The sequence below is a fragment of the Periplaneta americana genome, chromosome 13 (assembly GCF_040183065.1).
Source record: "Periplaneta americana isolate PAMFEO1 chromosome 13, P.americana_PAMFEO1_priV1, whole genome shotgun sequence".
NCBI lineage: Eukaryota > Metazoa > Arthropoda > Insecta > Blattodea > Blattidae > Periplaneta > Periplaneta americana.
This window is the reverse complement of record NC_091129.1, coordinates 155437138-155450872: the sequence shown is the minus strand read 5'-3', so window position 1 is coordinate 155450872 and position 13735 is coordinate 155437138. Positions and strand designations below refer to the sequence as shown.

At 36.5% G+C, this 13735-nt stretch overlaps 1 protein-coding gene across 16 annotated transcripts in view; it reads left to right on the top strand.

The window, feature by feature from the left end:
* Positions 1-13735, top strand: part of Syp (synaptotagmin binding cytoplasmic RNA interacting protein) — a 52503-nt gene that overhangs the window by 4761 nt on the left and 34007 nt on the right. For 12 of the 16 annotated variants that reach the window (XM_069844517.1, XM_069844510.1, XM_069844508.1 and 9 more), the window contains exons 2-8: positions 3397-3558; positions 6180-6412; positions 6523-6630; positions 7170-7346; positions 8294-8429; positions 9632-9837; positions 10131-10280. In XM_069844517.1, coding sequence (XP_069700618.1) covers positions 3399-3558; positions 6180-6412; positions 6523-6630; positions 7170-7346; positions 8294-8429; positions 9632-9837; positions 10131-10280 — 1170 coding nt within the window. In that variant the 5' untranslated portion in view covers positions 3397-3398. Of the gene's footprint in view, positions 1-60; positions 1137-3396; positions 3559-6179; positions 6413-6522; positions 6631-7169; positions 7347-8293; positions 8430-8900; positions 9037-9631; positions 9838-10130; positions 10281-13735 lie in introns of all 16 variants that reach the window. The other 4 variants (XM_069844501.1, XM_069844503.1, XM_069844509.1 and 1 more) reach the window with 4 other exon arrangements.

Here is a 13735-nt window from a genome sequence, read left to right as displayed (position 1 = left end):
GTTCTGTTAAAAATTAACCTATCTTAGTTTCTCTCTCTAAATGTAGTTTTCTGCCTACAGGTTTTGGATGTCCTTGCTAAGAAGGACTTAGCATGCCTCATGCCTTTGGCAGACCTCCACCACTTAGGTGTTCTTTCTTCCTCCAGGTCCCTGTAACATGTTTGGGTGTTTCCATTGGGTTTCTAAAAAAATCAGTTGACAATCTGTACTTTTCTAACCTAATAGTTCATTATAATGGATGTTAACAAGCATTCTGAAATTCATGGATAATCTTTGTTGTACTAGCATTTGGCTTGATAAGTGAAAAATGTAAAATTAAGTGACGTAATAGACAAGTAAACATTTTCCAATTATATGTAATTCTTGAAATTCTGTGCTCTTCGATATTGAACCATTCTTAGGTGTAATAGTCCTATACACAGGCCTACTTTAATTAAAGAAGTCTGTTCATATAAGTTGAACCAGGTACAGTTTTCATTGAAAGAAGTATTTCTCTATGAATGAGCATGTTTTGCATAACACGTGAATTTGAAAACTGTTTCCTTGACACAAAGTTGTTAATTACTGCCGTGTGAAGTTCTTTGAGAAAAATGTGGATCAGATTTGAGTATCGAATTGCTACATAAAGGCAGTTAGATAAGAAAAAACTGGAAATCCTGTGACAAAATACTTTGCCTAAATTGCAGCTCTGCCATTTTTCGTTGTTGTTTTGCATGATATGTTTGTTCCGAACGATAAAAGTTGTGCAATAAATCAGCTAAATCGAGTAACATGCAGCATCTATCGAGACTGAAGAAATTCTGTTCATTGTTGGAACTATCAAATTCTATATTGGGGTGTTTCTAGAATCAGATATCACACTTACTTAACTGACTGACATTGTCCTTCTCCTGGTCCAAGCGAATATTGTGGGCATTTGGAAGGCTTCTGAATTCGGAAAAGCATACTTGACAAGTTCCCTATTTCCTCATTCCATTCGACCTACTAGGCGTCATCTAGAGGGGGCTATCTAGAATTGGTTCCTGACGGAAGAAGTCTACGTTGCAAAATCGTGGAGTTAAGAGCATGTGGTGGTCTGTTCAAGATGAGTTGAGACTTCAACGGCAGTTTGAAAGTTTGATTGGATCTACGAACAGGTTTGTGTAAATAGTAAACATAACGAATATGCAAACATACTGTAATAATGTAAATATTTTAATTGTATCTCGTACATAAAACAAAACGACTAGTGTTTGAAAATTAAGGTTGACAGCAGTTTTTAGGCCAAGTTTCCTAAAAGTTTTTCTGAATGTGTGTAGGATAACACACAATGAATAGTGCACAAATAATTGAAAGAAACAGCTTCTGTTATATCGTACAGCAAAACGTGAAAATAAAAGTTTCTTATGGAAATACCCTGAAACGAAGGTTGGCAAGAACATGTTTACAACCACGGCTTACTAAACGACAAAGATCAACTTTGATCCCACTTGTGTAAGTGAAAGCACTTTGTCTTCACTTTTTCCAAGTTCATTACCTTCATATGAACTCGGCTAAAGACGTCAGGATATTTACCGTAGTGTCTTCATTCGTTACAGGAATGTTTCTGTAAATGGTAGCTTGTATTAGGCTCTCATTTTTGCACTCGAGATTCTTCAGTGGATGGCTAACTTATTTTCTTCAGATATCAGTTGTGAGATACAACAATTTCTAAAACTCTAAGTGAAATGTTAGATGGGAAAATACTTAGTGGAATCACGTTATTTACTACATTCGGCACAGTTACTATTTTTCAGTTTTTAACGTCATTGTAATAAAACAGACTACTGGATTAAACTTGTTTATTTTGACCCCCCCCCCTCGGGCTTGATATACTGTGATGAGGCTTATCCTGACAATCCCATTTTTCTTGCGAATAAATTTATTAAACCAAATAGTATTTTGTATGGCAGGATCTAGTTCATTAACACGCCAAATTTCACAGTAAACAGGCTTAAATTTTCACACTTTTTTTACATTTTTTTTGTGAACTAAAAAACCAATAAAAGGTACTTCTCTTTGCAGTATGTTAGTGGAATTTTGCCTTTGACCAGTCTTCTTAAAACCTTATCCTAACACGTAAATGTTGCTGTACCATGTGTGTGAGATATGAAAGCCTTCTTCCTTGTTCTATATGTTTGTATTGTAGCCCTATTAGGTTTCTGCATGTAACTCTACAATGTTCACGTTGTGAATGTTTGACAGAACATATTCATAGTAGAATTGTCAAATTTATAGGAGTAGATACTCTGTCAACGAATACAGGAGCTTGCATTGTGATGTGTTTTATTGGAATAGTTTGATGGAGGTATTCATGAATGTAGTTGCGAATATTTGCGGATCAATTAAATTTTGTGTGCATATTAGATGCTTGGCTGTATTGTGTATGAGGTGTATAAACCTCCGCACTAAAAACCAGAGTTCAGTTCTTACCTGAAATGTTTGCAGGATTATGAGATTGACACTAGTTAATTACATGTGACTTTGGGTGGTGGATAACTATAAAAGATGTGATAGTAAGGCCACGTTTAAGACAAACGTGCCAGTTTGGTGGAAATAACAAAATTTGCTAATGTATGTTCGTGTAAAAAGTTGAGTTTAATTTAGTTTGCATGTGGCTTGGATATAAATGTGGAAGACCGCTTTGTCTTCAGTCGAGTTCATATGTACAACAAAACTTTGAAAAATTAAATTAAATTTGGTTCCCTTCCAACCAATAATACTGATAGCTGAAGCATGCATACCTTAGAATTTTGATTTTGTGTATTTCTAGACAACTGTGCCAGAACTGTTTAATGATTGTAAATAAAACAACTACTATGGACTATGTAAGTTTTTGAGTTTTGATAATTCAGTTTTACGTTATTTGACTTCTAGAAATTTCTTAGTTTTCTCTTGAAGCTATAGTAGTAAACGTTGTTCTGAATCCATCTTTTAACCCCAGCAATGTCTACGGAATAAGCAATATGTTCCTTTCGACGGGGATTTAAGTTGTAGGGTAACATGCATAAAGGCCTATGTTGAGCAATTAACCATGTTAACGAATTCCGCTAAATTTTCTTGTAATATTTCGCCACTCGGAAACAATCGGTTGCTTGGATGTGACATGAAATTGGCGTGTTATAATTTTGAAATTAAATGTTTCTCGGTGCTTGTACATGGAACAGAAAAGTGTTTCGGTTCGTTCTGATATTGATGTACCTTTCTTTATAGTCGCTGGACACTTCACTATAGTATCCAAGCCTGTATCCAAATTGAAACAGATGTTCCAGATCTTTGATTTGTGTGTAATTTTAAGGATACACCTGATTTGTAGTACTGTGTGGAGCCTGACAAGTTGTAGAACATTAGTTAACAGCCAAACATTTTGTTTCTTAGCTATGGCAGAAGGAAACGGAGAAGTTTCGATGGAAGAAAAGTCAAATGTGAAACAAGAATCGCAAGATGTCAAAGTAGAAAGAACTGAAGACTACGCAAAACTTGTGGAGTATGGTCTGGATGAGAAAGTAGCAGGAAAACTTGACGAAATCTACAAGACAGGTATATTTTCATTTCCTAAGGTTGCAGACTGTGCTACTTAACCAGGCTTTGTTATTAGTGTCTTGTAAAATTAAAAAAAAAAAAAATTCTCTCAAGGACACATACTTGGAAACTTTATAAAATTTATATCTTTTTATGTTACTGGCGCAGTGAAAGTTCTAAATTTGAAAATTCTTATGTTAACACGTGGCCATATTTAGTAAGAATGCCGAATTTAAGAAAGTATTAGAGTAACAGATATTTGAATTTTACAAAGAATTCTTACTGTTTCGTATACGGTAGGTCAATTTTTGGTTACCTTGTGTAGGTGACATACAGTATTTGAAATTAGGATGTTAATTGGATTGTCAGCAATGTAAAATTTTAACTCATTGTAAAGGAAAAAAAACATGGTTAACTATGGCAAAATAGGTTCTTTGTGAATTGATTTTTATTGTAATAGGTTAACTTGAAGGGGGGGGGGTTAATACATGAAAATTTGCTAGTTTTTATTTCATATGGGATGTTCAGATTAGCTAACCAGTTTATATTGCGTGTCCTGTGAAGATTGCTAAATAAAAGTCAAAATAGAGGATTTGGGCCATTTAGGTTCCTGTGGAAATTCGAAATCTTATGTACGATCTTTATATTTACAGAGAAATAAATTAATTATAGATAGTTGCGATTAAAATAATTGGTATATCTGAATCTGTTTTAAGGGTTTTGACTCCAAAACTATTGCATTCGCTTTCTCAGGAAAATTTTTAATTTACCTTTGATTTACATGAAGGATTTGAGAGCATACAAAAGAATGAGTGAAATACGGCTTCTGTCAGAAACTCAATGTTCTTTATCAATGAAAAAAATTCTCCCCTCTTTCGTTGCCATCGTACCCAGTTGGGGGGGGGGGGATTGAGGTCTCTGTCGAATATCTGGAAAATATTTGAGAAGAAATATACTTTAGGTGATATGTCTGATATAGTGTCCTTGTTCTCCTACCCTAAAGCCATGGCTCCATCAAACAAAGAGTACTGAAAATACAACTTTGTACACTGTTGTCTTACAAACACAGGCTTCTCTTATGGAAAAAAATAAAACCTTTGAAGTGTGTCGCATATCACGATTCATCCTTCTTAGCAGTATAGTCAGATCATAGTGCATGGAACACCACAGTTTCAAACCGGCCCTTTTTCCAGCATTTCTTGTCACATTCTGTTTCGTGAGGTACTGTGCGTAGTGTTTCAACCTTCTTCCTTAGATTTAATGTTGAGCTAAATGCAATTCTTAACGTAAAACTTGAAGTACACTGGTATTAAAGGAATTAATTTATGCACGTGTGTAATTTTCATTAAAAGTGTTTAATATATAATTTTCTGGTCATTTCAAAAGAATTGTATTCACGCAATTGGGTAAGGATAGACAAGTTTGTAATTTGAGAGAGAAGTACAGTAGGTATCAGTAATTTTGGTAGACTCAAGTTTTTTTCGTGTTGTGTAGTGTTTGAATGCTATACTCAATTTATATAAGATTAGTATTTTATGGTTAGTGAGTGTCTTGGCTTTGCAGTAAGTTCACAAGATGTGCAGGACACTTAGGATAATCGTTTAGTTTATAAATGAGTGCTTATTAGCATTAGTCACAGTGGTTAGGGATACTTCAAGCAACATATTACTTTCAACAGCTCAACAGTTAAAGGTAAAAAATTCTGTATACTGTATATATTTTTCACGAATGTGTCATACTCTGTTTATTCTCACAAAACCATGCTGATTAAGAATATTCCAAAAACATATTTTGGCATCAGATCAGTGTCTTCCTGGCCTCCCATTGCCTCTGCCATCTAATCATTTTATTGATGGTGGATTCCGCTTTTCGTTTCCACAGTTTTTTTATGAAATCTAAACTCAAATTTCGAGTTCCCAACTGAAAGTGTACATCTGTAAGAGTCAAATTGTTAATGATTCATTACCATAGAGCAATGTAGGCACAATAGTGGTTTTTATAATTTAAAGTGCGAAAGTTCATCAAATACTTAGCACAGTGGCAAGTTTTCCGAAATTAAATTGCATGTTAGTGTGAAGTTGTTTTCCTCCAAGGATTTATATTTTCGTCGCGAGTTTTCATTAATAAAATGATTAGGATTTTTTAATATAGTTGACTTAAATTATGAAATAACTGATAACAGGTTTTTTGTATCGCTGAAATTCTTCTAATTACTCTTGAGACAAATTTGATTTAGGTAGCCATATTTCAGATCCAGTAACAAAGCAGTAAAATTAGGTACACATTAGGCTGCGATGGAGGACGGAATTTTTCTTTGCATGTGAAGAAGATGAGAGAGTACACTTGTAAACTGCTCTTCATCTTGCATGGAAGACGTAACGTGTGAATTATGTGCGAGCAACCATTTATAAAGGGGGATGATTTTACCGTGAACAACTTTATCATGAAAGTAACGGACCGGACTTATTGTGAATTCAGTCATTATGTGAATAGTTTACAAAAAATCTTTGCAAAATTAGTTTATCTTTGGACGTCTAAATTACTGGCTGAATTTGTATCCATATTCGGTTCACTTTGATTACCTTCTGAAATCTCCGGGTTTGCTTACAAAAATGTTAATCTGGATGTGGTTATTGTAGGTAAACTTGCTCATGCTGATCTGGATGAACGTGCTTTGGATGCTCTAAAGGAATTTCCCGTTGAAGGAGCATTGAATGTCCTCACACAATTCTTGGACTCAAATTTGGAGCACGTGTCTAATAAGTCTGCATATCTCTGTGGTGTAATGAAGACATACCGCCAAAAAAGTAGGGCTGGCCAGGGTTCTGGTTCTGGCACTGTTGCAAAGGCTCCTGACGAGGACAAAATAAAGGTGATTTTTAGTCAGTACTGTCAGTTGTATTTACGTGGTGAACTCTGTAATATGGTGTTACATGTTTTGTAAGTTCTTTTTGCTGATGTGTGGTCCTCAATTTGTTTTAGTCTATATTGGAAAGAACTGGTTACACATTGGATGTAACCACAGGACAGAGGAAATATGGTGGTCCGCCACCAGGTTGGGAAGGTGCAACTCCGGGGAATGGGTGTGAGGTGAGATCTCTCTTTGTATGTAGTTGGCTAGGATCTTACTCGCTAATGTAATGTAGATGACTTCATGAAAATAGAGCATGATTGGATTTGGTCATTTTGAGTACTGTTGAGCTGAATAATTGGAAATTTCAGGATAATCCGGAACTGTTACCCAATATACTACGATTTTTTCAATGTAGTATCTGTTTAACTATATTGAAACTTACACTAAAACAAATTGAAATTGGATTCGACAGAAGTAAAATGAGCGCAACAGTGAGCTAATGTCTTTTAAGAGTAATTTTCTGTATATTCCATTCATTCTTTGAATTGATGCTTATCAGTTTTTCCTCACAGTCTAAAAATTAAGTAAAGAGTAGACTAGTTGGACTACTGCTGTTACTTTTCTTAAAAAAATGTCATAGCTAGGCCATCTTGTATCCCAAAAGTTAATGAATGTATGCACGAATCTGTTTGGATATTATTCAATTGTGTCATTTCGTGAAATTCGAATGGAATTTGTGGTTGACAGGTTTGCATGATGTGTTTTCTTTGTTTAGGTTTTTTGTGGGAAGATTCCAAAAGACATGTACGAGGATGAATTGATTCCTCTTTTTGAAAAATGTGGTAGTATCTGGGATCTGCGGCTAATGATGGATCCAATGACAGGCCTCAATAGGGGTTACGCATTTATCACTTTTACAACAAGAGATGCTGCTCAGTTGGCTGTTCGGGAGGTAAATATAAAAAATGTTGTTCAATATAATTATATAAAATGTACTTCACTGCAGTGAAGCCTCTTTCACTGAACTACTTAATCATGCATACATTGGTAGCAGTGACTTCAGTACTTTTGTGTTAGTTTCTGTGAAAGTGGTTTGCTGCCACCAGTAAATAGTAGCATTAAGAGAGACTCTGGTACCAAACTCACTTTTTTTTGGATTCCAAAAGATCTTAGCAAAAAGGATTTCTTAAATTGTGGTTGTGTATGTCAGTTTGGTTACCCATTGAAACATATACTTGATTTTGGTTTGAGTCTCGTCTCATGTCTAGATTTTGAAACGCTTTTAGCTGCAGAGCTGAGTGAGTTTGAAGTCTACTATTAACCAGAGCATTGTTTTCATAAGAATATTTTAATGTAATGACTTTAAATGCATAATAAATGTGACGTATACTTGTTGCTAAAGTTTAGGTTAATGTTACTTCCAGGTCTCCTCTTTGCTCTGTGGGCAAAATTGGGACTGGAGAGAGACAGCAGCAGTATTATAATTTAGTGTTAGTGTTCAAAATTCAAACTCATGTGATGGCTCTGTCGCAGAAGCTGGCGGGACATACTGGAATTTGGCATATTTTTTAATATACTGGAATGCGTGTTGTAGCAGTAGTGGACTATTTGGTGCAGCTTTTTTCTCTGGTAGCATTTGAAAACTATGTTCTAAAACTAAAAATTGTTAGGCTTAAGAAAATTTGTTCCAGGATGCACGATTTCGGCAGGACTGCAGGTTGCAAAATTGAGAAGCATCGAGCGAAGCAAGAACAGAGCATGCCTATTTCAGTAGTTTGTTGGTACAAAATTGTCCTCTTTTGATCTATTTTTTTCCTAAATTTGATTTTCATTTTTTCTTGTTGATGTGGCTCACTCACCCAAATTTGGCATGTGTGTGTTTTTCTCTTCATCCCACAGCTCGATAATCATGAAATCAAACCTGGCAAGAGTCTGAAAGTTAACATTAGCGTTCCCAATCTGCGACTTTTTGTGGGCAACATTCCAAAGTCTAAAGGCAAAGAGGAGATTCTGGACGAGTTTGGTAAATTAACAGGTAATGTGTACTGAAGGAGAAAGTTATTTCAGTAGTGTAGAGATCAACAGCTGGCCGGAGGGTTGGATGGGGCTCGCTCGCGGGCTCTGCCTCTCGGTTTGTTAGTTGGTTACCCCAATATTCAAGAGCAGCCTTTCCTAATTTGTTTAAGTCATGAGGTTCCTACTGCCTGTGTAAGTAAAGCCTATATATGTAAATGGGATGTACTGACTTCCACTGTTCTTTCCTTTGCCCAAGGTTTCCATCCTACCACAGCAATGTAACAGGTCAGTCCTACTCCAGTACTGTTCCTATTTTTCATGGCTCAAGCTAACCAGGTAAGGTATGGTTCTACAAGGGTAGCTTGCTAACGATCAGGTAGGCAGGGCTATACCAAATGTCCTCCCATTCCCACCCTGACTGGCACTGTGCAGGCACACCACCCTCCAGGCAAGCTTAATTGGCTATCTTCCTTCCGCATTGTTCTTACAGCTGAATGATTATGAAATTCGAAAAGGCAAAAAGATTGGCGTTACCGTTTCTTATAACAATCACCGCTTATTTGTGGGAAATATACCCAAGAATCGAGATCGAGATGAATTGTTTGAAGAATTTTCCAAACATGCACGTAAGTTGAGACTCTCCCTTACGTCCATACTTCACTTTCATTTCTGAGAAAAAATTCACAAAACTTAATTTTGGAAAAGAAAGCATTGACTGGAGAAAGTTTTTACAAAAAAAAATAGCTTATAAAATTAATGTTCTTTATTAACTAGTATAGTTTTTCAATCATTTAAAATTGCTCATCTCAGCATTTGTAAAATTTGAGCATGTGGGGTGGGAATGTTGGAATGGAGTAGGGAAAATCTATGAAAGTCCATTTTCAGTCCTCTGGTCTGAACTTTTTGGTCGAAACAATGAAAGGTGCTAAACATGTCAATCTTGCCTTGAAAGAATACAAGAGGAAGGTTATTAATAATTTTGCATGAGTACTTAATCATTTATGTTTCCGTTAGCCATAAGGTGTTAAGTTTTATATTAATTTCATATTTTGGGGAAATGGACTTTGATTGCTCTTTCCCCATACTCCTGATTTTCATTAAATCCCTTGATATAAATCTTAATTTTGTTGAATTCATATTATTTTTGTGAGGCTTGATAATGAATCCAATTACTGTATGGCGGTTTTTTTTATTAATGGTATCCTATATCTCCCCATCTAGCTGGTCTGACTGAAGTAATAATCTACAGTTCACCGGATGACAAAAAGAAGAATCGTGGTTTTTGTTTCCTCGAATACGAATCGCACAAAGCAGCATCTCTTGCAAAACGTCGGCTTGGAACAGGCCGTATTAAAGTTTGGGGGTGTGATATAATTGTGGATTGGGCAGATCCACAAGAAGAGCCAGACGAAGCAACAATGTCTAAGGTATATACATTAAATTGACATCGAAATGATGGTACAGTAATGAATACCCCTCTGGAATATGGGTCTAAGTTCTTAGGGAAATAATGTACCATTTGCCTTTATTCCGATGGGTATTCAGTTATTGTGGAGTAGTTTGGTGTTGTATAAATTATTTTGTCATATTTAAATAGTCCCGAATATTAGTTTGTCCTGATTTGAAGCTAATTAGTATGTTAAACTCGTAGTTACGTGATGTATCACAGTCAATTGTCCATTCTTACATATGGAGACAAATTTTTAACTTTCTTCAACAGGTCAAAGTGCTGTATGTAAGGAACTTAACACAAGACTGCTCAGAAGAAAAACTGAAGGAGTCATTCGAGGCTTTTGGGAAGGTGGAAAGGGTTAAAAAAATTAAGGATTATGCCTTCATCCACTTCGAAGACAGAGACAATGCAATGACGGTGTGTATCTCAATAATTGAATTTCTTTTAGTTAGTATAGTTGATGTAACTTTGTTTCTGAAGACAAATAAACTGATGTCCATTAAAGCCCTATACTTTATACCACGGAAATGAAATTCTCGTTTTAAACATCTTTTTCTGTAAGTTGTGTGCTTTTCTAGTAATCTTATATTCTCAGGCAGGGTAAAAGTAAATACTGTTCAAGTGGAGGTGGTGCTTTCATGTGTAAAAGTTTACGGATATTATGTGTCCAGAGATTCTGTCTCAAGTGTGTTACTGAACAGGACTCTTCTTACCCTTATCCTCTCCTGTTAGAAAAGATATAGGAGAGGGGAATCTGGTAGGTGGGGACTCGTGAGAGCTATCAGAGATGGTCTGCGGGAGTGATTGAAGCCATTCAGCATGTATGTCATGAATGAAAATGTTTAGATTTTAGACTTTGTAATATTTTAATACGTAACTTTCATGCAAACTTGCATGTAATGCAGTTGCTGAAAAATTGAACGTCTGCAGATTATATCTGAAACCGGTATTGCAATTAATGTTCGTATAATAGCATAAGTTGCTACTGTGTCTGAGGCTCGGTTTCATCAACAGAGGTTAAATACTTCCTTCTATTATGCAGTCTAAACTCTAGAGTTGACTAAAATTCTGTTAATTTTAACACAGTGTTAAATTGACACCTACTTTCGGGTTAAATGTTTAATTCAGAGTTAAAAACAAAATGGCTAATAAATCATGATTTTCACGCAGAAATGCTCTGTTTAGATAATAATATGTTACATGGAATTTCTAACATAGATCTCTGAGAAACTATTTTCGAAATCTACCTGAGGAACATTATTTCTAAGGAGATGCAAATTGTCAAATGCCGTGGTCAGTAAGAATAGAAACTCAAGAGGTTAGAATACACAACAGAGAGAAACATGCCTCTCTATCCTATGCTACAGGTACTATTAACATTAAGATACTATGCCACAGGATCTCTTCATATAATTGGAGATAAATGTTGGAGTTTCAAAAGCTGCTGTTCATAGAATTGTCTGTAAGGTGTCTGCAGCTATAGCATCAATGAGACAAAGATTTGGAGTTTTCTTCCTTTGAATAACATCCACATGTTATTCAGGACTTGTATGAAATAACCATTTTCCTGTCATTTTAGTCATTTGCTGGTAACGTGGGCAACACTATTTTAATTCTTCTGCAGTTATTTTCTACACCTCATCCTTTTCCTGATTTTTAATCCACCTGTCTTTTTTGCTCTGATATCTTTATATTTAGTTGCTAATTAAGTTAGCAAAGATTTTTCTATTGCCAAAAAGTTAAGCATCTGTTTCTCTTCCTAACCTCTTCCATTTTCTTGTTACCTGTTATGAATGGAATTGTGGAAGAAAAACTCGCAACAAGGCGTGTTCATGAAAACAAATTCTGTCACGGTCTTCTAGATTAGTATCTTCCCTCGAGGGTTGAAGTTTTAGCTAAATTTCTGCTGAAAAAGGCTTTGGTGAAATGCATTAGTTGCAAGAATGAGTTAAAATTTTAACTTGAAATTAATAAATTCAGGGTTAATATATATATATATATACACATACATATACACACGAGGGGGATCCAGGAAATAACGACCGTTTTGTTGTAATAATTAAAAAAAGTATATATTTATTTGAAAAAACAAAGTCTGTTACATAACTGAAGCTTCCTTTACTTCTCTACATAATCACCACCTACATTTAAACATTTGTCGTATCTGTTCACTAGCTTTAGAATTCCCGTGTTATACTCCTCTGCTGCCAGTTCATTAAGCCAGGTGTTCACTGTCTTCTTCAACTCTTCATCACTTCCAAAACGCGTACCACCCAGAAAGTCTTTCACCTTAGTGAAAAGGTGAAAATCGCTAGGAGCAAGGTCTGGACTATAGGGCGGATGATCAAAGATTTCCCAACCAAATTGATCCAGCAATTCTCGAGTTGAAGCAGCAGTGTGCGGGTGGGCGTTTCGTGAAGAAGCACAACTCCTCTCGAAAGCATTCCTCGCCTCTTGTTATGGATGGCTCACCGTAGTTTTCGTAAAGTCTCACAATAACGATTTGCATTGATCGTAGTGCCTTTTAGCAAGAAATCCAGCAAAAGAACACCTTTGCGATCCCAAAAGACAGTAGCCATGACTTTTTGTGTTGAGAGAGTCTGTTTGAATTTTCTCGGTTTCTTGGGTGATGAGGGATGATGCCACTGACGTGATTGGCGCTTTGTCTCTGGGGTGTTGTGAGACACTCATCACCAGTCACAATTTGATCAAGAAAGGTGTCTCCATCTGTGATATCGCATCAAGAATGTCAATGCTGAGGCCATTCTTTGAGGTTTTGTGTTGGTCACTCAGTTGCCGTGGAACCCATCGTGCACAGATTTTGTGGTAGCCAAGATGTTGCGACACAATTTCACCAAGCAAAGAACGAGAAATGTCAGGAAAGGCAATATGCAATTTGTCGAGTGATGTGCGCCTGTCTTGCGAAATTCTGTCGTTCACTTTAGTCTTCAGGTCTTCTGTGATGAGTGATGGGTATCCGGGTCGAGTTTCATCGTGGACATCTGTTCGCCCATTGTTGAACATTTCGCACCATTTTCTCACATTTCTCTCATTCATTACAGTATCACCATACACTTCTTTCAATTGCCGGTAAATTTCTGCAGGTTTCAAATGTCGGGCATTCAAAAATCGAATCACAATCCTCTCCTCACAGTCTGCGGGATTATCAATCACGTAGTTCATTTTGAAGTAACACAAAATGCACAATGGCGACTTGTTGCAACCAGTACTCACAACATTATGAGAACACATGTTAAGGATGCCAGTTGACCTTCAAACAAGGAAGGGGAGTCAGCTGCGTGGCAGGTATGCGCGAACAGTCGTTATTTCCTGGATCCCCCTCGTATATATAAACCCCTGTTGGCGAAACTGGGTATGAGTGGTCTAGAACTTCTGCTAGTAATGTAAACAATCCTGGTTTATATCATCGTGTGTAAGAGTTCGTAGTTGAAGTTTCCTTAGGGTTCTCTCATTTTCTCATGCTGTACATCATTCTGCCTCATCTCCATTCCATATCATTCCCAGATTGCTGGCTTGTTTATAGAGATTAGTGGGATTGCCTGCTCAAAACCTGAAAACTCTGCAAATCTTATTGCATTCAGCTGGCACGGGTTTGGAATGTGCCCAGCTGTAGGTCAGTATAAAAGTTCTTTCAGAGGGAAATTACACTGGGATTCGTCCTCTCCTTTGAGAAATACAGCATAGCTCACCGCTGAGTCTTTGCATATGCCATCACTACCCATCATGAAAGCACCAAAGAGTGAACTCACTAAAAGAGCAAACATTCATGCTATCTTGTTTTCACTAGCAAGTGACACTCCACTCTGTGGGTAAACAGATAGAGAGGTCACAGATGGTGCCAATGACAGATT